The sequence below is a fragment of the Procambarus clarkii genome, chromosome 38, assembly GCF_040958095.1.
Source record: "Procambarus clarkii isolate CNS0578487 chromosome 38, FALCON_Pclarkii_2.0, whole genome shotgun sequence".
Taxonomy (NCBI): Eukaryota; Metazoa; Arthropoda; class Malacostraca; order Decapoda; family Cambaridae; genus Procambarus; species Procambarus clarkii.
The window spans coordinates 12,757,414-12,783,462 of record NC_091187.1 but is presented as its reverse complement, the minus strand read 5'-3'; the positions used below and the strand labels follow the sequence as shown (position 1 = coordinate 12,783,462).

Here is a 26,049-nt window from a genome sequence, read left to right as displayed (position 1 = left end):
CATTCAATTCAGATTCAGATTCAGATTCAGATGTTTATTCAGGTAAGGTATATACATACAAGTGATGTTACATTAATGGATTGATATATAGATAGAGCTAGTACATACAATGCCTAAAGCCACTATTACGCAATGCGTTTCGGGCAAGAAAAACATTAATATCTAGAACTTAATACTAATTGAGCATAAAGAATAAAAGATGTTGAGAACAAATACAAATAAAGATAAAAAAAAGGGGGAACATGACTGAAAAAGCAGCACAAATACAATAGGTTGACAAACAGTGTTGATTACAAAAAAGAAAAAAAAAAGAAAATAACAGACATGGGTTGACAATAGAGGAGTGAGGTAGATTACAGGGAATTTATTAGGTAGTGTTTAGTTTTTATCTTAAACTGGTTGAGAGAGGTACAGTCTTTAACATGGTTGGGAAGGTCATTCCACATTCTGGGCCCCTTGATTTGCAGAGCATTTCTAGTTTGATTAAGACGTACTCTAGGAATATCAAAACTGTATTTATTTCTGGTGTGGTGCTCATGGGTTCTGTTACAACCTTCTATGAAGCTTTTAAGATCAGGATTGGCATTATAGTTTAGCGTTTTATATATGTATAATACACATGAGAGAATGTGCAGTGACTTAATATCTAACATATTAAGAGATTTGAGTAGGGGTACCGAGTGATGTCTGGGGCCAGAGTTGGATATTGTTCTAATAGCGGCTTTGTGTTGGGTAATTAGAGGACGTAAGTGATTTTGGGTAGTAGAACCCCAAGCACAAATACCATAGTTGAGATAAGGATAGATAAGGGAGTAATAGAGAGTCACCAGAGCAGGGCGTGGTACATAATATCTGATCTTAGAAAGAATGCCCACAGTTTTTGAAACTTTTTTTGATATATTTAGAATGTGTCCCTGGAAATTCAGCTTGTTGTCAATGAGAATGCCAAGGAATTTGCCATCTAATTTGTTACAAATTTGGGTATTGTTTATTTTGAGATTTATAAGACTAGAGGATTTATTGCCAAACAGAATATAGAAGGTTTTGTCAATGTTAAGGGTGAGTTTGTTGGCAGTTAGCCAATGATGGACTTTATTTAGCTCAGTATTTACTGTGGCATTTAGAGCAAGAGGGTCAGGACTGGAGTAAATGAAGGTTGTGTCGTCAGCAAATAGAATTGGTTTGAGGTGTTGGGAGGCATTTGGAAGGTCATTAATGTAGATGAGAAAGAGGAGAGGGCCAAGTATGCTGCCCTGAGGAACACCAATGTTGATGGGTAGGGTGGGAGAAATTGTATTATTCACAGAAACATATTGGAGCCTGTCAGTAAGGTAGGACTCGAGGTATTGTAGGGAGTGCCCTCTGACTCCATAATGATGTAATTTAAGAAGAAGGTTATGGTGGTTGACAGTATCAAAAGCTTTACGCAGGTCCACAAATAACCCAACAGGGAGCTCCTTTTTATCAAGGGCTGTATGAATCGAGTTAAGCATACTAATGAGTGCATCGTTAGTGCTTTTTTTGGGTCTGAAGCCATATTGGCAAGGGCTAAGTATATTGAGTTTGGCTAGATATGAGTAAAGCTGCTTGTATATAAGTTTTTCAAAAATTTTTGACAAGTTTGGCAGGATTGATATAGGTCTGTAGTTGTTAACATCTGTGGGATCACCACATTTGTGGACAGGCGTTACTCTCGCTTTTTTTAGAATATCTGGAAAGGTTTGGAGTTCAAGTGACTTGTTGAAGAGCAAAGCAATAGCAGGGGCTAAAGATCTGGAGGCTTTTTTGTATATTAAAGTTGGTATCTCCTCAAGGGCACTAGACTTGGTTTTAAGGGAAAGGATTATCTCATTGACGTCAGTGGAATTAATAGGCTTTAGGTACAGAGACTGTGGATAGTTACCTGTAAGATAGAATTTGTATATGGCAGATAACAGCAGTAGTACAAGTTCAGTAATTAATGTTCAATAACAGCAAAACAGAGGTTGACATATAGGAAGGTAAAGTGGGCTACATAAGAGTTTATCAAGTAGTTCAGATGATTTTTCACCTTCAGGGTGAAAAATGGGTAAGTTTATGGAAATGGGTTCTACAGAATAATAGGTTTATAAACCCATGGAACAGCTCTGTTAAATTTTAAAATCCAACTGGAAAAGATAAAGGCAAATGGGGGGGACCTTTGACAATTAAGCTGCCAGCTTCCTGTCCTCATCAAGGCCACTAGTGGCCCTCAAGTAAATTCAGTGAAATTACTTATATCTAGATTTTACCCCATTTGAGATTTCCATCCAGATTTTACCCCATTTAGCGAAGTTCACCCCATTTATACTAATAATGCCCTAATCCAAGATGGTATTACAGGTACCTGAATTTATCTGAGAACCACTAACACTTGTGGCCTGGACAAGGACAGGGACTGGCAGCTTGTCAAAAGTCCTCCCATTTGCCCTGATGATCTTTACTCATTAGAGTTTAAAATTTAACAGAGTTTTGGTATTTATGGTTTCAGCAGGTAGGCAGTTCCATGGGTGTACAACCCAGTGGGTGAAAAAGAATCTCCTACTTTCAGTCCTACATTGTTGCTTGTTGAGCTGGAAACTGTTGCTCCTTGTTTGTGTTACATCTGACCTTTTGAAGAAACCAGGTAAATCAGGTAAAGAAAATTGCCTGGAACAATATCTTCCAAACTGATCAGTATTTTAAAAGTTTCAATGAGATCCGCCCTGTCATGTCTGATTTGCAGTGTTGTTTCACTTTCTCCAGAGCAGCTATATCCTTCTGAAGATGAGGTCTTCATGTTTGCATACAGTAATCCAAATGGGGGGGGGGGCACACCAGAGTCCAATTGAATCACTACCTTCTTTTCCTCAAATTCAAAGGTTTGCCTGATTATTCCAAGGGTTTGGTTAGTTTTTTTGACTGCTGCTCCTTGCCATCTGTGCAACTTTTCCTGAATATTGGATTTTGATTCCAAGGTCCTTTTCTTCATCAATCTGCTGTAATGTAATGTTATTTAATTTTTGTCCCGAAAGGCGAGTTTATTGGACAGCACCACTCATCCTGTGAGTGGACACACCACCATTGCAGCATACACAACCCCTAATGAGAAGAAATCCCACTGGGTTGCTATGCCCCACATGCAAGGGCTTGCATATGTCGATATTAAAAAGCATTTGCCCGTTGTCTGACCATTTGTGAAGTTTATGTAGATCTCTTTGTAAGGTTTTGTAAGGCTCTTTGTATATTGTGCATTCCCTCAATCTAGATCTCACATGAAGCATTATTGAGGGCCCTTATAAGGTAGATAAAACCAGTCTACCAATATCTATATTGTGTCAACTAGGATACTAACAAAGAAAGGAAATCGGAGCACCAGGTGCATTAAATCCAATCTATGTGCCAACTTAATTATAACCATATACATGTGAATTATATTGCAGTTACCAACTATATAAAATAAAAACAAAAGGTTTTTGTACAAAATCCTATATAAACAAGGTTTTTATACAAAATCGTATGTAAACAAGGTTTTTTATACAAAATCCTATATAAACAAGGTTTTTATTCAAAATCCTATATAAACAAGTTTTTTTATACAAAATCCTCTATAAACAAGTTTTTTTGTATAAAACCCTATTTAACAAAAGGTTTTTGTACAAAATCATATATAAACAAAGTTTTTGTACAAAAATCCTATATAAACAAAAGGTTTTTGTACAAAATCCTATGCATTTTGGTAAAAGAATTTAAAGAAATGCAAAGTATGGGTATAATTACTCATGGCGTCAGTCTTCCAAAGCTTGTAAGTCGAGTCGAAGGAGTAGGATGGAGGCGTGGAAAACGTGAGTAATCTCCCCTCTGCCATGTTGCATGCAACATACAACAGTATGTTGTATACTGTTGTAATCCCCCCACCTCGTGGCTGAAGGTGGGTGAGAGGAGAGGGGAAAACTGCGAGCGTCCTTCCCTCTCGGCGTCTCCACCAAGACTGAACCTCCCTGCCTTCACTGATTATATTCAATTCAAATTCAAATTCAAATTGTTATTCAGGTTAAGTACATACATAAAATAGGAATTACAAACATAATGTTGGATTTATAGATAGAGCTAGTACATCATAACCTAAAACCACTAATACACATATATCATTTTTATAAATGTTTTAAAAACAAAAGTGTATGTATATTTGATTATAAAGAAATATAAATCAAATTATGATGGGATTGTGCCTATATAACCTCACTTATACATGACGTAGGGCGTATATAGTTATATATGTTATATCTTCAATAAATGACACGTGCTCAACCGGCTCTATCCTGTTGTTGTAATTGGGTCAATTCGGATTCCATATATAGGAGCTGTCACGTATGGGCAATAATAGGCTTTCTACACATTTTCTTGTGTCTTCTTACGTTGAGGATAAATGTATGAAAATAGGTTATGCAGAATATAGGTTTATCAAAACAGAACATGCAGGTAAGTTTATGGAAATGGGTTCTATAGATTAATAGGTCTATCAAAATAGGACATGCAGAAGATGTTTATAACAACAGCACATGCAAAATTAACTGTGCCGAATTTCAAAATATACCTGAAAACGATCATCAAGGCAAATATGGGGGACCTTTGACAAGCCGCCGACTTCATGTCCACGTCGAGGCCATTAGGGTTAGAGGCTCTCGGTTAAATCAGGTAAAAATAACTTTATCGTAATAGAGACACGTATGGGCATTCAAATAGGCCAAAGTCGCAGTGGACATCATCTATGAATGAAATAATGAGACGTAATTGCCATAGTGAGGTGTTAGCCTCTTATTAAATATATATATACGGTCACGAGTCCCCCATTTTCAGTTTTATTGGTTATGTTAATGTATGTGTGAGAAAATTAACGTTTACTCATAATTTTTAATTCATTAATAGCACTATATAACATATAATGCTTGATTAATTCTAGTATTTGAAGGCGGCTGCGAACGCTATCTAGCGAACAAATATATTGAACGACCAAAATAAATGCATGTACCTCCTGACGTCTTTTTTCTACTTAATATTATATATTAAGTGTACATTTATAATACATATTGTTATATACATCTATAACTATAATATAATCATATAATCAATATAATGCGAGTTAATAAATACCTACCATAGCATCACACTGCTTTTGTGCGTCGATCGCGTTTGTGTCCATCGCCAGGTGATGTATCTACCTATGAGCACTTACCTATCAGTACAGATGTTTACACCGGCGTGAATACATAGTTTATAGAAAATCCATGCACATATAATCCTGTACTTCAGTCATCAAAAATATATATGTGACAAGCAGACGATTTAAAGTGTTTTTTTTTTAATATTTGGGTTGTTAAATATTGACCAATAATATATAATAAGGAGAGTTAGTGTTCGTCAGAAGCGGTGTGATGCCGGTGGGTCTGGGGCTCTATTAGCTCTATAAATCATACTACTCCAGAAACAACGTGATTCCGGTGGATCTTGGGCTCTACTGGCTCTATAAATCACACTCCAGGAACAGTGTGACAGTGGTGGCTCTAGCAGCTCTTTTAAATTGCTCTTCAAAATCAACGTGATTCTGGTGGATCTTGGGCTCTACTGTGGCTCTTTAAATCACAACATAACGTGATGCTGGTGTGCCTTGGGCTCTAGCAGCTCTATAAATCAAACTCTAGAAGTGTGATACTAGGGGGAGTTGGGGGCTGTGGCTCTAGCAGCTCTATAAATCATACTCCAGAAGTGTGATACTAGGGGGAGTGGAGGGCTGGGGCCTTGGGCTCTATCAGCTCTATAAATCCCCTCAGAAACAACGTCATGTCGGGGATCATGTCCAGGGTGACAGGGTTTTTACCTTATTTAAGCTGCGTTGCAAATCGAAGCAGCGTTCTTGACCGAAGAGCCGGCACGCTATTGCAGGTAAAGTTGATCTGATTTGTGGCTTTCATTAATTACTATATACCCAGCCACTTGGGCTGGACGGTAGAGCGACGGTCTCGCGTCATGCAGGTCGGTGTTCAATCCCCGACCGTTCACAAGTGGTTGGGCACCATTCCTTCCCTCCGTCCCATCCCAAATCCTTATCCTAACCCCTGTGCTATATAGTCGTAATGGCCTGGCACTTTTCCTTGATAGTTAAAAAAAACTTTTCATTATGTATACTGAATATGGGTGATTTTTTTAAAATCTATAAGTAGTTTTATTTTTGTTTAAGATTTTTTTACGTAGCTTTTTTTATTTTAATTTGTTTTGTGGATTATTATATAATCTATGAAACGAAACGCTTGCCCGAAACGCTGTGAGTATTAGTGGCTTTAGGAATGGTATATACTAGTTCTATCTTTTGATGTACTTTTACCTAAATAAACTATTATTATATGTATGTGGGGCTTTAAATTTTATTTATGTATTTATTTATTTATTTTATTTTTTATTTTATTTTATTTATTTATATATACAAGAGTTCTTACATTCTTGTACAGCCACTAGCATGTATAGCATTTCGGTCAGGTCCTTAATCCTAATTTTCTCCCAGAATACGACCCGCCAAATCATTTAACAACCAGGTACCCATTCACTGCTAGGTGAACAGAGGCTACAGTTAAGGATTGGTGCCCAGTCAATCCTTCCCGGCCTGGATACGAACCCAGGCCAAAGCGCTCACGAAGTGCCAAGCGAGAGTTTCACCACTACGCCACGGTGACTGTAATACCGAAGTGGCACAGAAATGGTTGGGTGGGTTTCCTATCACCTAATGCGCCTGTTTACCTAGCAGTAAATAGGTGTCTGACAGTTAGGCAACTGTTGTGGGGTTGCTTCCTGGGGAGGGGTCAGTAGTTTGACCTTTGGGGGACCTTGATATAAGCCTAACATGTATGTCAGATTCAGATTCAGATTCAGATGTTTATTCAGGAAAGGTATATACATACAAGTGATGTTACATTAATGGATTGATATATAGATAGAGCTAGTACATACAATGCCTAAAGCCACTATTACGCAATGCGTTTCGGGCAAGAAAAACATTAATATCTAGAACTTAATACTAATTGAGCATAAAGAATAAAAGATGTTGAGAACAAATACAAATAAAGATAAAAAAAAGGGGGAACATGACTGAAAAAGCAGCACAAATACAATAGGTTGACAAACAGTGTTGATTAAAAAAAAAGAAAAAAAAAGAAAATAACAGACATGGGTTGACAATAGAGGAGTGAGGTAGATTACAGGGAATTTATTAGGTAGTGTTTAGTTTTTATCTTAAACTGGTTGAGAGAGGTACAGTCTTTAACATGGTTGGGAAGGTCATTCCACATTCTGGGCCCCTTGATTTGCAGAGCATTTCTAGTTTGATTAAGACGTACTCTAGGAATATCAAAACTGTATTTATTTCTGGTGTGGTGCTCATGGGTTCTGTTACAACCTTCTATGAAGCTTTTAAGATCAGGATTGGCATTATAGTTTAGCGTTTTATATATGTATAATACACATGAGAGAATGTGCAGTGACTTAATATCTAACATATTAAGAGATTTGAGTAGGGGTACCGAGTGATGTCTGGGGCCAGAGTTGGATATTGTTCTGATAGCGGCTTTGTGTTGGGTAATTAGAGGACGTAAGTGATTTTGGGTAGTAGAACCCCAAGCACAAATACCATAGTTGAGATAAGGATAGATAAGGGAGTAATAGAGAGTCACCAGAGCAGGGCGTGGTACATAATATCTGATCTTAGAAAGACTGCCCACAGTTTTTGAAACTTTTTTTGATATATTTAGAATGTGTCCCTGGAAATTCAGCTTGTGGTCAATGAGAATGCCAAGGAATTTGCCATCTAATTTGTTACAAATTTGGGTATTGTTTATTTTGAGATTTATAAGACTAGAGGATTTATTGCCAAACAGAATATAGAAGGTTTTGTCAATGTTAAGGGTGAGTTTGTTGGCAGTTAGCCAAAGATGGACTTTATTAAGCTCAGTATTTACTGTGGCATTTAGAGCAAGAGGGTCAGGACTGGAGTAAATGAAGGTTGTGTCGTCAGCAAATAGAATTGGTTTGAGGTGTTGGGAGGCATTTGGAAGGTCATTAATGTAGATGAGAAAGAGGAGAGGGCCAAGTATGCTGCCCTGAGGAACACCAATGTTGATGGGTAGGGTGGGAGAAATTGTATTATTCACAGAAACATATTGGAGCCTGTCAGTAAGGTAGGACTCGAGGTATTGTAGGGAGTGTCCTCTGACTCCATAATGATGTAATTTAAGAAGAAGGTTTTGGTGGTTGACAGTATCAAAAGCTTTACGCAGGTCCACAAATAACCCAACAGGGAACTCCTTTTTATCAAGAGCTGTATGAATCGAGTTAAGCATACTAATAAGTGCATCGTTAGTGCTTTTTTTGGGTCTGAAGCCATATTGGCAAGGGCTAAGTATATTGAGTTTGGCTAGATATGAGTAAAGCTGCTTGTATATAAGTTTTTCAAAAATTTTTGACAAGTTTGGCAGGATTGATATAGGTCTGTAGTTGTTAACATCTGTGGGGTCACCACATTTGTGGACAGGCGTTACTCTCGCTTTTTTTAGAATATCTGGAAAGGTTTGGAGTTCAAGTGACTTGTTGAAGAGCAAAGCAATAGCAGGGGCTAAAGATCTGGAGGCTTTTTTGTAAATTAAAGTTGGTATCTCCTCAAGGGCACCAGACTTGGTTTTAAGGGAAAGGATTATCTCATTGACGTCAGTGGAGTTAATAGGCTTTAGGTACAGAGACTGTGGATAGTTACCTGTAAGATAGTCCTTAATGTCAGTACTGGAAGATAAATTGTATATAAATGTATACATGTATACAAATTGGCTGCCTGTACCCTGACAAAATGAATTATTAATGTTGTTATTATTGCACAAAGAAATCACATTATTTGGGTAAAACATGCTTTTTTGACAGGAATCCTAAAAGGTGTTAGAGTGGACCATTCATATAATGCTGAATTTGTTAAATCTTTGACAATCTTAACTTTTATTCACAAAATAGCTTATTTTAGGTTGTTTACCATTTGATGACCTATCTAGGCACAAAAGTTAATACTTTTCACGAATAAAAATTAGTTGAACATTTTAGGAAATTATTTTTTCTGATGGTGTAGCAAAGATGAAATAGATCACCTTCAAATGTATAATGAAGACCAGGGTCAGGACTTGTTAAACATTTATACAATTGCTTACAAAACCTGTACGTGTTGACGAAACCACACACCAGAAATAGAAGAGACGATGACGACGTTTCGGTCCGTCCTGGATCATTATCAAGCTGATTGTGATAATCGACTTGATAATGGTCCATAACAGATCGAAACATCGTCGTCTCTTCTATTTGTAGTGTGTGGTTTGGTCAACATTTTTCAGCCACATTATTGTGACGTTACAGCTGCAAACTTGTACATCTTTCCTCAGTCATGGCGGCTTTGTTTACATTTACTGTATTAAACAGTTTATGAGCTCCAAAGCACTACGAGGTTGTTTATAAAATGATATCCTTGGGTTGTGAAGTTTCGATATTTGTAAACTGTTTCATAAATGTAAACAAAGCCTCCATGATTATTAAAAGAGGTACTCGATTATCTTGAGTATCTTGAGATGATTTCGGGGCTTTTTAGTGTCCCTGCGGCCCGGTCCTCGACCAGGCCTTCACCCCCAGGAAGCAGCCCGTGACAGCTGACTAACACCCAGGTACCTATTTTACTGCTAGGTAACAGGGGTATAGGGTGAAAGAAACTCTGCCCATTGTTTCTCGCCGGCGCCTGGGATCGACCCCAGGACCACAGGATCACAAGTCCAGCGTGCTGTCCGCTCGGCCGACCGGTACTGTACATGTTTTGTAAGTGGTTGAGTAAATGCTCATTGAATCCTGACTTGAATCTCAAGTACTGTATAACATTTCGTAATACTGTATATTAAAATTATTCATTAATTGTACAGTATATTACAAATAGTTCTATCATTTTTAACACAATTGGTAAACTACCAGTATATATTTTTATTTTTTTAATGTGTTCACTGTAATTTATTTTCAGTTTATAAAGGTTCAGCACTAGAAGAGCACTGTAGATCGGTCCGTCTAATTACCACAAGCTACACAAGCTTCAGAAAGCTTATGTTAGTAATGAATAAATATGATATATTTACTCATTATAATGTTGGTGCTGAATGTACAACACGAGAAAACATAATTTTAATCTGAAAAAGTATATTTTTATTAAGAAATTAGACGAAAATAAAGAGCTGGTGACGCCAAATAAAGTCGACAATCCAAGCGTCGGTTAGGTTAGGTTTGGTTAGGTTTGGTTAAGTTAGGTTAGGTTAGGTTAGGTTAGTTTAGGTTAGGTCAGCCTAACCTAACATCATATTTATTCATTACTAACGTATTGCCAGGAAGCTTTCTGAAGCTTGTGGTAATTAGACGGACCCCTGTAGATATTAAATTATGAATACCATTTTTTTTTCTTTTTACAGAAATGTAGAAAGCCTTCAAGCTATGTTCAAAATTATAGATTCTTTTCTGCACTGCCTCCAAAAAGTCAAGTACCCAAGAAGGAGAAGCCGCCGCGCAAGGGGCCTATATCCTGGAAGTCTCTCTTAGTCACAGGAGTTATTGGATCTGGTGTCTTGGGCTTTATGCTCTATGTTAGATCAGAGAAAGAATTAGGTTTGTACCAGCTGGTATTTTGGATTGTATATGCCTTTTATATTTTAGAACGTTTAGCATAATAATTAATACAAAATTAATTCCTGCTATTTGTGATGGGAAGTCTGTAAGCATGTGTAAATATGTACTTTAGGCTTGTATTAAGGTCCTCCCAAGGTTGATCCACTGACCCTTACCAGGATGCAACCCTACAACAGTTGCCTAACTCCTGGGTACCTATTGACTGCTGGGTGAACAGAGGCATTGGGTGGAAGGAAGCATGACCAATCATTTCTGTCCCACCTAGAAATTGAACCCAGGATCCTCAATTGTGAGACAAGAATGAAGCCAACTGTACTAAAGAGACCCTATCATGTACAGTACTAGCAAATAAGACTGTAATTATTATACACTTGGGTTCTGTAGCACAGTGGTCTCTGTTCTCAGCTCACGATTGAGGATCCCAGATTCCCAGATCCCAACCTGTTGCTGTTCACAGACGGTTGGGCAAGTTTCGCCGGATGCTTATGTTCGACTAACAGTAAACAGGTACCTGGTAGTTTACCAACTGTTGTAGGTTAGATCCTGGGGACGGTCAGTAATTGGCCTAGAGGGACTTTGATAAACCTAAGTTCAGGTTTTATGCCCTCAATACCAGGAATTGAATAACATTAGAATATTCAGCATTCTCTACTGTACTAGCAAGTATGACTTTAATTCCATTCTAACGCAGGGATCCCTCATTGGTTCATGTTTCTTATCTAAATGTTTTATAGATTAGCAAGGTTATATTTTACTATTGGTTAGAAATACTGTACCATGAGTGTGGTAGCAAATTCTTGGTGTTCATTTGAATATTCTACTTTCTCATTCTTACTCCTTAGTTCATTAAAGGATCATATTGTGTATATGTACTGTATTGGAGTGTTAAGTGCAGTGTTGTCAATAATGCTGACTTGCATTTTTCCCCTATATGGTTTTAACACCTTCTCACCCCCTTTTCCTGCTTCGTCTTCCCTCACTCCTTCCTCTTTTCTCTCACTCTTGCACATCTTTGTCACCTTTCCTCACCTCCTCTGACACAATTACTCACCCTCCCCCATAGCCTTCACATACATCTACCACCACCACCACCACCACTTCCACAAACATTAGCCTCTATTAGCCTCTACACACCTCTGACACCACCATTGCTACAAACATTTGCTTCTACACACCTCTGCCACCACCATTCATCTCCATACACCACTGGCACCACTTCCATTTGACCCTTTCTCTCTTCCTCCTGTGTGGAATACCCAAAGAATTCAGCCTGTAACTTTATTTTCATTTATTTAAAGTCATCATGCATGTGTATTTTTATTTTTTTGTCACATCATAAAATTAAATGTATCTGTTAGGAAAGATGTTTGAGTAGATATTGCAATTAAATTATCAATGGGAAATGTAAACCTAGTTTTCCCTCAAGTCAAATTCACCAATTAATGATTGTTCCTAATTAATGAGGCTTTCTAACACTCTTACTCGTTAATTTTTTTTTTTATTATTATTGTAAGCATATTGCGAAATTACTCTGATGACAACTGAAAGAAGTTTTGCCGTATCCATTTTAACATTAACGTGAAATCGGGAAGGATGACGTACCACTCTTGCTTCCTCTTGGATGGAAGGAAACAGTGCTCTAGGGAGTCTGTGGTAGAGGTGAAAAGTTGATCCCCCTTTTGGTCCTCCATTTTAGAGAGGATCTGATCCATGCCTGCAAAACTGGTGCTGGGGAAGATGTTTTCCTCTTGTTAAATAAATATCTATCAATTCATTGGCCCATCATCTCTAAAGGCATCAGTTCTTGTGATAACAAAGGTCTTTCAGAATGCAAGAAAAAAATCTTCATCATGGTACTTGTGTGGAAAATCTTGCTGGTCTTCATGTGGGCAGACTACTGTTCAAACAGCTTTTAAACAAATTTTCTCTACATTTATACTCTATGGGCTGGAATTTTAGATTTTGCTCACTATTAGAAAAGTAACAAAAGTGTCTTTTGAAGCTTGTTTTTTTCTAGGGGGAGCCCCTTAACTTCCCTGAGCTATCCAGGCTGATATGTATATCATTAGACTTTGGCATCAGTCGGTGTGAATGGAGTTCTAGGCCTACCGGGGACCACAAGCCAGAACCTCTGGCCTCCGCAGAGAGGCACAAGGAGCAATGGCCTATAGAAATGTACATGGGATTTAGAGCATTCTATGTCTGCCATCGACTGGGTCAGGCACCCAGAAAGGTAAGCGCCTCAAAACAAACCCCTATTCTGGTTAAAATAGCACAGGGTTTTTGGCGGTCGAACAGGGCCTTGGCTGCACGCTTCCTCGTAAATGTTCCTGGGCCTAGTCAGGCCTGTGTCGCTTTAGGTCGGCGGTTGTAGCCTGTTGTCTTGACTTCGAGTTGAGGTGAGAGCACCGACCGCCTCCCAGGTAAGTCCCTCTAATTTTTGTCTTTGGTGATGTAGCGCCGGGGAGCTGAAGGGGCTCCCCCCAGAAAACCAGGTTGAATGTAATGAAATGCCATTTTCTGGGTGAGACCTGGAGGCTCCCCGGCAACGCCCCTTCCCCCCTGTCTGCAATTTTCGCGTATTTTGACATCCAGCCTCGAACTGAAGGGTGGAGTGCTGGCGCAGTGGATCTGGGGGCTCCCCCTCCCACTCCTGGAGAGGGGGGAGCTGTGCAGACATGTGACGCAGCTGGTGTAACGTCATGCTTGTTTGCTCGTTTTCATTTGGGGAGTTCTGTCGACTCGTTAGTTTATTTTAGTCGTTTTAACCAGAATAGGGGTTTGTTTTGAGGAGCTTACCTTTCTGGGTGCCTGGCCCGGTCGATGGCAGACATAAAATGCTCCAAATCCCATTTGCATTTCTACCGCCCATTGCTCCTCGTGCCTCTGAGGGGTCTGGCTCGTGGTCCCCAGTAGGCCTGGGGACGCGGATCCCTAGGCCCCGCGTCCTGGCCACGAGGTATCTATTGAACGTTCTGGTTCCTTTCCAGCCATGTGTGACATTGGGCGCTTCTTGCAGCAGTCATTCTCTTCTTTGTCTTGAGACCTGCAATGCTGCCGCCTCACAGGTAAATCATTGACTGATGCCAAAGTCTAATGATATACATATCAGTCTGGATAGTTCCAGGGATCCTCCGGGTCTCACCCAGAAAATGGCGTTTCATTACATTCAACGCTGTTTTTATTTTTTTCCTTCTCCAAATGATGAGAAAAAATTTTGATTGAAATTTACCCCTGGAAGAAAGTCACAAGGTTATAAGCTCATTGATAGGTTTCTTGATGACCCATACTTCGTCAGGGCTCCAAGTGACATCATCCATGACTGATGGGAAAAGGGGTCTAGTTGGGGAGCTTCATGCTCTCTTCCGATGCCGGGTTTCTGTTTGTTTAGTCCAGGTGGTCGTTTTGTTTGTTTGCAGCCTTTTCCTACTTTTCTGGGGAAGAATGAGATGGCGGGCTTGCAGAGGGGTTTGTTGGTTGTGGATGCAACCAACGAACCAATGTTGCAACCAACGCAACCAATGTTGGTTAGACCGGGGTTGTCACATGTTGTGTCCAGTGGCGACTCTATGCTACTTCCTGTGGGTCACTGGTTCTGTGATAATGGACGTTCTATGACGGTGGACATTCTGTGACGGTGGACATTCTGTGACAGTGGATGTTCTGTAGGTGGATCCAGTTTCCGTAGTGTCCTGTTTCAGGGTTTGTGTATCTACCTCATGCCCATGACGTTCGGAAGTACTGTATGCTGCTCTTGCAGCGCTTTTTGGCAACATGTCTTGGGTAGAGGTTTGGAGGTTCGACCTCCAAAACACGCCCGGGGGTTTTGGAGGTCGAACAGGGCCCTGGCCGCGAGATATCTATTAAACGTTCCAATTCCTTCCCCACCATGTGTGGCTTTGGGCGACTGTCACAGCAGTCTGTCTCTTCCTTGTCTTGAGACCTGCAGTGCTTCCGCCTCCCAGGTAAATCCCTCCTTTTACTTATCTTTCATTAGTTAGTTTCTGGGAGCCGACAGGGCTCACCACAGAGAACCAGCATTGAATGTACAGTAATGAAATGCCATTTTCTGGGTGAGCCCCGGATATTCCTTGACACCCTCCCTCCCTCCGGTCTGCATTTTTTCATCATTCAAGAACTGAAGTGATGTGCTGTTAGCTCCCCCTCCCCCCAGCAGTGGTCTGTTTTGATTCTCCTACCTTTCTGGGTCCTTTCCCCAGTCGATGGTAATTATGACATTGTACATACTTTAAATATAAAGTTCTCATAGGCCATTGCTCCCTGCGCCTCTCTGAAGGGACCAGGTTGTGGCTCGTGGTTCTTGGTAGGCATAAGAACTTATGTGACTGATAATCCCAAACTAATACTGTATAGCACATATCAGTTCGAATAGCTTCAGGGAGCCTCTGGGGCTCGCCCAGAAAATGGTGTTTCATTATATTCAATGCTGGTCTTATTAATTTTCATATGATAAATGCTGTTTTTCAAAAAGTGAAAAGGGAAATAACTTTTCCCCATTCCCTTAGTGGTGAAGGCTGAGGTGGTAAAGGCCAAGTAAGATCCAACAATATGCTCTTCCCTAATTGACTAAGATGATCATAGGATAGTGTGATATAAATTATTATAATTATTGTTAGTCATTTTACTAAGCTTTCATGAGTCAGACATGTTCCTAACTGGTCCACAGACTGCAGTGAAGCTGTACAAAGGCCTCTGTATGGGAATTTCAAGAGAGCTATCTCAAAAAGAGTAGTATACAATAAGGGCCAAAAATTGTATGTTTTGAGAAATATTTGCTTTACCAAGACCTCTACACATGTTTTGATTTGCTCAAATATTTGTGTTTTGCTATTGTATTGTGGAACATATGGAACCTCAAGGACAAAAAAGGTTTAAACATTTCATATTTTACTCCAAGGAGATGGATCACTTTAATATGTATTGTATAAAGAAATCCCTGAATATAGTCTACATTACATTTATTGATAAATATGGCTAAAGATAATTTCTATTTTACTTTTTTCTTTCAGCTATGGCCAAGGAGAGGAAGAGACAGTTAGGAAAAGCTAATATTGGTGGGAAATTTGATTTAATTGATCATAATGGTGTTCCACGAAAGAGTGACGATTTCCTAGGCCAGTGGCTTCTAATCTACTTTGGATTCACACATTGTCCCGATGTCTGTCCTGATGAGCTTGAGAAGATGGCCGCTGTAGTGGATGCTGTAGGTATGATATATCACTGCAGTAATAATGTTTTATTTTAGTAATACTGTGATTAAGGATAGTTATTGATTGATATTCTATATTTTTCATCTGCTATGTCAGATTGATTGGGCTTCCTAAGGTAAACATCTTTCGTCTGTTGGATCCTTGGACATAGTCATGCCACTACAGGTTATGTGTAAACATTATGTAGGTGTGAGATGTGAAGACTGAACTGTACCAGTGGTTTTTAGCACTGAGATTGACAATTGTGCTACATCAAAACAGCATTTCTGGTAAATTGCAGAAAGCAGTATTATAAAATTATGATATATCGTTGATGGTCAAAATATCTGTAAGCTCTTGGCTAGAATCCTAAGGGAGAGAATCATTCACCTTCTCAAATTGAACAATCTAGTAAAGTCAGTGCAACATGGTTTTGTTAAAAGTAAATCCTGTCTTAAAAGCCTTCTCACATTTTTGGAAATGGGGCCTGACAGCTGAGTAGACAGCGCTCAGGATTCGTAGTCCTAAGGTTCCAGGTTTGATCCCCAATGGAAGCGGAAACAAATGGGCAGAGTTTCTTTCACCCTGATGCTCCTGATCACTTAGTAGTAAATAGGTACCTGGGAGTTAGCTGCTATGGGCTGCTTCCTGGGGGCATGTAACAAAAGGAGGCCTGGTCAAGGACCGGGCTGCGGGGACGCTAAGCTCTGAAATCTTCTCAAGATAACCTCAAGATAGATGGTAACCAGTTAGTCAAACAAAAGACTTGCAGTAGATGTATTATACATGGACTTATCAAAAGCTTATGATAAGGTAATACAAAAAAGACTAGCAAAGAAATTACAAGCATATGAAATAAATTGTAGAATACTAGAATGGATAAAACGATGGTTAAGGGTCGTCTTAAATGGAAATGTATACGACGGGAAAAATGTGGAGAGTGGAGTACAGTATTACAAGGTTCCATCTTGAGGCTGACCCTTTTTGTCAATAACATAAATGAGAATACTGTACTGTATTACAAACCACATCATAAAATTTGCATGACATCAAGATCTATGGTAAAGTTAGAAGCAAAAATGATATTGAAATCTTACAAAAAAAAGATCTACATGTCCTCTACAAATGATCGGAAGACAGGCAAAAAAATGTTTTTTAAATGTTGAAAAAATGTAAGACCTTGCATTATGGGACATAACAATGCACATGATAATGACCAAATCAACAACACTACCTTGCAGCAGATTGACGTAGAAAAGGACCTTTGAGTCAGAATCTGCCAGTCATTGAAAGTTTCACAAGTGGGAGTTTCAGTAAAAGAAAAAAAAAGCTAATCAAACCCTAGGAATAGTCAAAGCACCTTTGACTTTAAGAAAAAGAAAAGTTATTCAACTGTGCTAATCTCTGGTGCACCTCCATTTGGACTATTGTAACCAAGTATGAAGACCTCATTCAGGACATATCTGCTTTAGAGAACGTCCAGCGTCAGGCAAAAAATCATTCCAGAATTAAGTCGACTCTCATATGAAGATTGTTGAGGGTCACAGAACTAACAATGATGAAAACCTGACATGACAGGACTGATATCGTCAAAACTTGAAATGCCAAGCAATTTGGAGGATATTGACCCAGCCCATTTCTTTAAAAGGTTAGATGTAACACATACAGCTTAATCATCCACAATGTAGAACAGAAAACAGGAGATGAAACTGCCTACCCGCCAAAGCCAAAAATGCAGAGACATTACTACCTTTAAAAATTCAGCTTGATAAAATCATAAAGGAAGACTGGGGAATTAGGGGGGGAACTTTTGAAAAGCCACTGGCTTCCTATCTCCATTAAGGCTACTAGGGACATGGTTGCCCTCAGGTAAATTCAGCTAAATGCTGTCTATCTAGTACATTAAATAATATATATTTATTTATTTAATTACATGTTATTTCATGCACATATTCACATGTATATATAGTATTTTGTATTGCAGTGTCCCATTTTGAGCAGCAGCTCTGTAGCTTCCTTTCTCCATGGCACTAAATCTATCCTAGGAGTATATTAATTCATCGAGGAGCTCAATGGAGGGCATACCTCAAGCCACCACCAAGAGAAATTGTCTTCTATACCACACACTAACTCTTTAAAACACTCAAACTTCCTTCAGATGATCCTTGACAACTCTGAAATTGCTGAGAATCATTTTGAAGTACTACAGGCATACCCACAAACCAACTGCCACCAAATGACAGTGCTACTGGACAATTGAGTCGAAGGAGGTAGCCACCTGCACTTCAGTCCCAGTCCAACCAAACGCACTTGGGTTGGACCGACATTAAAGTGCCGGAATGAGGAGCTACTGAGGTGTCACTTGGAAAGAGGGCTTTCATCACTCTCTGGGGTTTCATTACTCTGTTTTGGAGCAAGGACCTCTTGGTAACTTCCCTTAGCCTTCTCTTCATAGTGCAATATACAGTAATAACATGTTAAGAGCCAAGTGAGTGAATCAAGAGAGTGTTAGACAGACATGAATTCAGTGGGTGAATGAGAGAGGTAGGGGTAAGTGAAAGAGAGAAAGGGGATGAGTGAGAGGAGAAGGGGGGTGAGAGAGAGAGAGGTAGGGGTAAGTGAAAGAGAAAGGGGATGAGTGAGAGAAGGGGAGTGAGAGAGAGAGGTAGGGGTAAGTGAAAGAGAGGAAGGGAACGAGTGAGGGAGGAAGGAGGGTATAGATAGATACTCGGTGTCACTATTGTCCCAGCAGGATTAAGACATTTCTCCGCAGTACCTTATTAGTTGCTCATTCCCATACTCAGTCTTCTCCTCGTCCTTATGTCAGTAGGTTATCCTTGGGGATAAGAGCAAGGTAGCTGCCTTTCTCTAGGCCCAAGCTGCTCTAGGCCATACCTGGTGGTAGTGGAGGGAGGCTTATTGATGCAAAGTTAGATTTTTTAAGTGTTCAGTAGTTTTGGTAACTGCTGGGGCGGAAAAGTATTGTGACTTCTTGTTTTCAAGAGTGGTTAACCTCAGTTATGTGTTGATCTTTGATCCTCATGTGTTCCCTGCCATAGGCAGGGGGCAAGGCTATTTCTCCTAGTGGATCAAAATGTTAATAGGAGCTTTGTGTGGCCAGAATGTCTCTTACTTACCCTACCCTGCCCTACCCTAATGTGCTTAACCTACCCTACCCTAATGTGCCAGTGATAGTGGCTGAAGGGAGCTACCTCATCTGCCTATAATTACCCTCGGTGCTATTTTAGAATTATTAAAAAATGTGTCTCTTGTACATCTTTTTGTCAGCACAATTTTGTGTGGTGTAATATTCTCTTAATGAAAAATCATTACAGTACTTATATTCTTTTTATAGATCAAATGGAACAAGTAGGAAACATTCAGCCACTGTTCATCACGGTGGATCCACATCGAGATAGCCAGAAGGCCATCAAAGAGTACTTGAGCGAGTTTCATCCCAAGATGTTAGGTCTGACAGGGCCGGATGAGAAGATTGGTGAGGCCTGTCATGCCTACAGAGTGTATTTCAGTGCGGGGCCCAGGGATGATGATGATGATTATATCGTGAGTATACTGTATATCTATTTCATATGCAGTGAACTAGGGGGGGGGAACTATCAGGAGAAAGTGCCAAGCCATTACCACTATATAGCACTTGGAAGGGATCAGGATAAGGATTTAGACAGTGAAGTGTCTTAAATTTAACTTTTAATCAATCAAAAGCTCATATAAATTGCAAATATATTTTTTCCTATCATTTTGTGGATTACAAAAATGCACTGTTCAGTTATGAGTATTGGAAAGGTAAGGTAATTATCAGGAGAAAACGGCCATTCCAAGTGCTATACAGTATAGTTGAAATGGGCTTGGCGCTTTACCCTGATAATTCCATTTCATTCCATTAGACAGTGGCTATGGAGAAATGGTCATACAATGCACAAAAAATAACATAATCCCAAAAAATCATTTTTCATTATAGAATTATTAATTTGTATGCAAAATGTAAGAACACGAAAATAAGTAAATATTTATCATTTCACTGCTAGGCTTTATCTTGCACTTGTCAACGTTTGGTGCTTGACTTTACTGACGCTTCTGTTTTATCCTCCGATGTTTCACTTATTGTTTTATCACTTGTTTTTCTTTATTTACATCCATAGAAAGCTGTTATATCCATATTTGCATCATACATGTAAAACCAGGACAAAAATTGTTTAAATCGTCATGTGACAATATCCACATTACCTCGTGAATCGACAATTGACGATAACCGCTGCCTATGGGTTAAAAAGTTGTCTCTTTCATCTACATTCTGAACATTGACAAACCACTTACAAATTAAGACTGGCACTAAACATACAGTAAAAGTCCTTTTTCATAAGGAGTGTTCAGTCCTAATAGCTCCATCTCCCACGAAAAAATGGTCCAACAGCTATCAAACTGACAATGTTGTTGAACTTTTGAATTACTGTACAGAGAAAAATAAAGGCAAAATGTTGCTATTTTACCATTCATAAAATATAGTACTGTATTCTTCTTTTTCAAGAGTATTTATCAGTCTTTTTCATTTTTTTTTTTGATCAGGTGGACCACACTATCATCATCTACCTCGTGAATCCCGATGGTGACTTTGTGGACTATTACGGTCAAAACAAGACTGCTGCAGAAGTAACTAATAGTATTGTTCTCAATATGAAGAAATTTGAGGAAATGAACAAAAGGAGTTTCATTCGGTCTCTGTTATAGTTTCACAAGTGTGGTATGTTATTACTTTCACCATTATATTAATGTGTTTACACTATCTTGACATGAAAAGTACTGTAATTTATTTTTATACCACTTTAAGTTTTCGATTCAGATTTCATTAAATTTGCGAGTACTGTACTATACTGTACTATATTCATTTTGAAAAAGCTCATTGTACATAAACATTTTTCATTTAGCATGCTAAATGTTCATTGTATAATATTGTAGAAATTATAAAGGTACTTTTGAGGTAATAGTGGCATCGAATATATTGTAATGGGCCATTACTGATTCTTTAAATAAATTTGTTACATGGGATTTTATTGATTTGAAGTAAACATTTTTTATAGTAACCTAATGTAATATGTTTTACAAAATACATTTACTTTGAAATGTAAGCTTTACTTTTAAGTATAAGATAAGGTGTTCATTTACCTTGATAAATAGGTACTGTACCTGGGAGTTTGGCAACTGTTGTGTGGGTGTATCCTGGGGAGGGTCAGTAATTAGCCTCGGAGGGGGGGGGGGTGGTTGAGGACCTTGGCAAACCTAATTTTCCTGTCTTTAACTATAAAAAATTGGGAAACCATTTCACCCACAGATTTTTTTTGTTTGTTCATGTCCATTACTATATACCTTTATCCACATGTGCTGCTATCTACATAGAAATATTTCACAGCATTTAGCAACATGCTGCCAACTCCACACATTCTCATCACTCCAAAACCCTTCTATGTTAATCAAGTATTTCTTGAAAAACTTCTCACATGAAACTTAGGGTTAATTTATCATTAGTCTACTCAAGATTGCTGTCGGCTCTTCATTTGTATTCATCTACCGGTTCTCTCACTAAATGCTTCAACTTGTATTATTTTGCCTCTTGGAGCCTTTTGAGGTATGATCACCATTAAACCACTTTTATCATTTTGTACATTGCACCAATGGGTGATCAGACCAACTTCCAGATTCTTCTCTCACTGTTCTTATTACACATGTAAGTGTACAGCACAGTACTGTACTTGTTTCCACATAGTAGCGGGTGCATCTACTAGGATACTAATGAAGTTTTAAGTTTAAGGGCCCCCTAAAACCAGAGGGGACCCCAGAATGTTAGCAATGTTAGCCCACATTGCTTAAAAATATTTAGATCGACATCTCGGATTTAATCAAAATTTGAGATATAGCTGTTAAATTACACAAAAATTGTAATCTGTCCTGGAAGAACCCTATTGAAGAAGATAACAGTGGTTACCTAGACCTTGTTGGTGGTTGCAAAAAGTGAGTCATAACAGTTCAAGCTTCAGAGCCCCACAAATTGTAGATTCGTCACTGCCACATGGTTAAACTGGTGCAATTAAATCATTTACCTTGCACCATATATTTTTATGTATACCAGCATCCTTATATTTACAAAATACATCATTAATGCATAACTCTTTCATTGCATAGATCTTTTAATCTACAGCCATTGTCATTCATTGGATGGGGATTTCACCGGGCAACAAAAGTCATTCCAGAGCTAAGTCATCTCTCGTATTGGGAACGGCTGATGGCCACAGGGCTAACAACACAGCAAACCAGACATGACGTGGCGGATCTCACTGAAACTTTTAAAATACTGAACAAGTTGGAGGACGTTGATCCAGACAATTTCTTCAAAAGGTCAAATGTAACACAAACCAGGAGCAATGGTTTCAAGCTCAACAGGTCTCAATGAAAGACAGAGAACAGGAGTGCTTTTTCACCCACAGGGTTATAAACCCATGGAACAACCTACCCGCTGAATCCGTAAATGCCAAAATTGTGATAAGTTTTAAAATCTACCTGGAAAAGATAATGCAAATGGGGGGGGGGGGCCTTCGATAAGCTGCTGGCAAATCAGGATGCTGTTACTACCCATTATGTTATTGAGAAAAACATTTTGAACTGTTGCAGAGGAAGTTATTTATCATCACAAACAGTGCCTCTATATTCATTAATTTTCATATTCCTTCTCTGATTTTTCTTTCTTTGAGTGATGGAATTTCCTTGTTTGTCTGATGTGGGTATTTGGTATGAGTTAAAAGGTTTAACTACTAACAAGAAGCAGTGATAGAAGATGGGCAGCAAAGAGGTGAGGTAAGATATTCATCAGGAATTACTGTAATAAGGTAATTATCAGTGCTAAGCCAGTGTGACTGCTGTATATAGCACTGGAAAGGAATATGAGGACAGGATAGGATGATGGAGTGAAAGAATAGGGGCCCAACCACTTGGACCATCAGGAATCAAGCGCCGACCTGCATGAAGTGAGACTCGCTGTACCAACCCATCCAAGCAGCAGAGATTGGTGGGTTATTTTTACTGTGAACGGTTGCTGCAGTGCAGTAGTTTCCAACTGGAGGGTCACAACCCACTTGGAGTCTTTAAAGTATTAGAAAATCGGGCCATTTGCGAAAAAGGTTGACAACCACTGCTATAGAGTTTGTAGATCATGGGGTCAGTCTTGTATATTGTTCAGGATGTAGTAGGTGACTTTTTGGGGGAAATCATAAGTGGATTAGAGAAACATGTGTCATATTCAATGTCCCTGGCTGCTCTAGAGGTTGTGGGTCAGACTTTTCTGAAAATTGCATTGAAGAACCCAGCTTACACAGATAAAATTATATGAAAGCATTATAATAATGTTTTGGGCTGAGTTGAACCTTTATCAAATCATTGATTTGATAAGTTCAAAATGGACTGAAATGTTGTCATATAAAGGTCTAGGATGAACAGAAATGTTGTCATATAAGGGTCCAGGACAAACCAATATATATATATATATATATATATATAAATTAAATAGGGGGGTACCACCACTGGTGTAATTATAGGGACCCACAGCCTCAGAGAAGGGAACACAGAGCACTCAGGGAAAAACTTGACATTTAACTCTGAATACGAAAGAGTGTTCACTTCTCCTACCACCCCCTTTTTTTTTATTATGATGTACACTTTATTATGCAAGGTTATACAGTTACATATCTGATTTTATACAAAAAATGAACATTAAGAGGACACAAGAAAAAGTTCGCTTCCTAGAGGCTGTAGATTTCCTCGAACTCCTCCGACGCCGGGCAGGAACCGAGGATGCAGCGGGCATTTCCCCTCTGGATCGCGACACTGAGGCGCTGAAAGAGAAAACTTGCTGCTCTAGGGTCTCTTGTGGTGTCAATGAGCTTGGAACCAAGATCCTTAAGAAACCTTCTTGCACTCTCACCCCATGGGCCTAGGGTCTCAGACCCTATTGGAACGAAATTGTACCTTTGATCTAATTGCCTGTACTTGACTGACTTTTGTTTTTCTCTGTGTGTCGCTGCGGCTCCTGCCGTGCCGGCAGAGAGGGTGATGTATGTCGTTGCCAGGGTGGATACGCAAGTATAGTCCCATGCTAACTGCCTGCCACCCTTCCACGGACGCAGTGTGATTCCGTCTGGTCGGCCGGCAAAGCTAACAGAGTCACGGTTCAGTAGGTTGCGGGGCTCTCTCTCCGCTGGACACTGAGCAGAGGCAAGGCTTCTTTTAATGATGTCGTTGACTTCGTCGTGTCTAGTGTGCCAACCACCCGATTTTCCACAGTGCAGGCCATGCAATCCATATATATATATATATATATATATATATATATATATATATATATATATATATATATATATATATATATATATATATATATATAATATGATTATTCGTGTGCTGAGAATGTGCTTTGAAATTACCACATAGTTCCCTATCATATAAGAAACCTGGTGAAACTGCAAGCAATTATACCTCAGCTGTGTTGAAACTCTCCTCTCTCTCATCTCATGTTGTTTTAAATTCAGCTATTAGGAACAAAAGTTCCAAGTAGCACGGGCTATGGTGGGCCCGTAGTGGACTTGCCTAACACAGGAGCGTGGCTGTAACTGTAATTCTCCTCTCACATTCTCTCTCTCTCTCTCTCTCTCTCTCTCTCTCTCTCTCTCTCTCTCTCTCTCTCTCTCTCTCTCTCTCTCTCTCTCTCTCTCTCTCTCTCTCACATCTCTCTCTCTCTCTCTCTCTCTCTCTCTCTCTCTCTCTCTCTCTCTCTCTCTCTCTCTCTCTCTCTCTCTCTCTCTCTCTCTCTCTCTCTCTCTCTCTCTCTCTCTCTCTCATCTCACATCTCTCGCTCTCACATCTCTCGCTCTCACATCTCTCGCTCTCACATCTCTCGCTCTCACATCTCTCATCTCATCTCATCTCTCACATCTCTCTCTCACATCTCATCTCTCTCTCTCATCTCATCTCTCTCACATCTCTCTAATCTCTCTCTCTCATCTCTCTCATCTCTCTCATCTTTCTCTCATCTCTCATCTCTCACATCTCATCTCTCTCTCACATCTCATCTCTCTCTCTCTCTCTCTGATTAATAATTATGTGATTATGTGTTCTGTGTAATAACAGAACGGAGCGGCGTAGGGGAGAAGAGTTAATCATCCAGGTATACAACTATAGGTTCGTGTTGTCGACCTTGCTGACGGCGCGCCTCGAGGTCAGTCCACTATATGATTCTTGTTGCTCAAGTTTGCCGGTTATCTGCCAACATTGCAGCGAAAGCAACGCAAGTTATGCAACGTCACTGTGATTATATGCTCAGTGGAGTAAGGGGTCTCTCTCTGTATTGCTTGATATTTTCAGTCACTTGAATTTACGCTTATGATTGTGCACCTTTCACTGGGTGTTCGCTTCCGAGAAGAGAAAGTGGAAGACCAAAAAAATACTTTGTTTTGAATTTTGTTGTAATAGCGGGATTTTGTTTGTGTTCGCGCGATGTGGGCTTTGGATGTAACTATAATGTCGAATCGCTTTTATTGCGGAGAGGTTTAATTGACATACCTCCGCCTAGGATTCCGTTGAGTCTAGTGTTAATTCAGGTAAATATTGGCGGTGTGTGTGTGTGTGTGGAAGGGGGATATGTTTGAGGCTAGTGTTAATTCAGGTAATTACACAATATTTACCAGAATTTTCACTAGGCTCAACGGGATCCTAGGCGGAGGTGTACTCACCCAGTTGTGCTTTTGGGGGTTGAGCTCTGGCTCTTTGGTCTCGCCTCTCAACTGTCAGTCAACTGATGATTGACTAGGTGTGTGTGAGATTGACCCAGGTGTGTGTGCGCGCGCGTGAGGGGTAAGGGTCTGTATGTCCTGGGGGGGAGGGGGAACTGTCTGTATGGTGTGGGAGAGGGTGAAGGAAGTGTCTATGGATATGAGGATCGCTCCACATGACCGGCACATGGCGCAGTGACCATGATGGAGGTAAGGGCCGTCTTGGCTCTTGCAACCAGTGTTTGACGACGGCGGGAGTGGATCTGTTCCCCGTC

The 26,049-nt window shown here is 39.6% G+C and overlaps 2 protein-coding genes across 4 annotated transcripts in view; one reads left to right on the top strand and one right to left on the bottom strand.

Annotated features, from left to right (window-relative positions):
• LOC123771945 (cyclin N-terminal domain-containing protein 1) overlaps positions 1-3,993 on the bottom strand; it is a 17,062-nt gene extending 13,069 nt beyond the window's left edge. For both annotated transcript variants that reach the window (XM_045764782.2, XM_045764781.2), the window contains exon 1: positions 3,778-3,993. In XM_045764782.2, the coding sequence (XP_045620738.2) occupies positions 3,778-3,865 (88 nt within the window). In that variant the 5' untranslated portion in view covers positions 3,866-3,993. The remainder of the gene's footprint in view (positions 1-3,777) is intronic.
• Positions 1-21,008, top strand: part of Scox (Synthesis of cytochrome c oxidase) — a 36,162-nt gene extending 15,154 nt beyond the window's left edge. The window contains exons 1-5 of one of the 2 annotated variants that reach the window (XM_045764783.2): positions 5,233-5,940; positions 10,521-10,713; positions 15,765-15,962; positions 19,300-19,508; positions 20,529-21,008. In XM_045764783.2, the coding sequence (XP_045620739.2) occupies positions 5,839-5,940; positions 10,521-10,713; positions 15,765-15,962; positions 19,300-19,508; positions 20,529-20,690 (864 nt within the window). In that variant the 5' untranslated portion in view covers positions 5,233-5,838 and the 3' untranslated portion in view covers positions 20,691-21,008. Of the gene's footprint in view, positions 1-5,232; positions 5,941-10,520; positions 10,714-15,764; positions 15,963-19,299; positions 19,509-20,528 lie in introns of those variants that run through there. The other variant, XM_069337721.1, reaches the window with a different exon arrangement.
• The last annotated feature ends 5,041 nt before the right edge of the window (positions 21,009-26,049 follow it).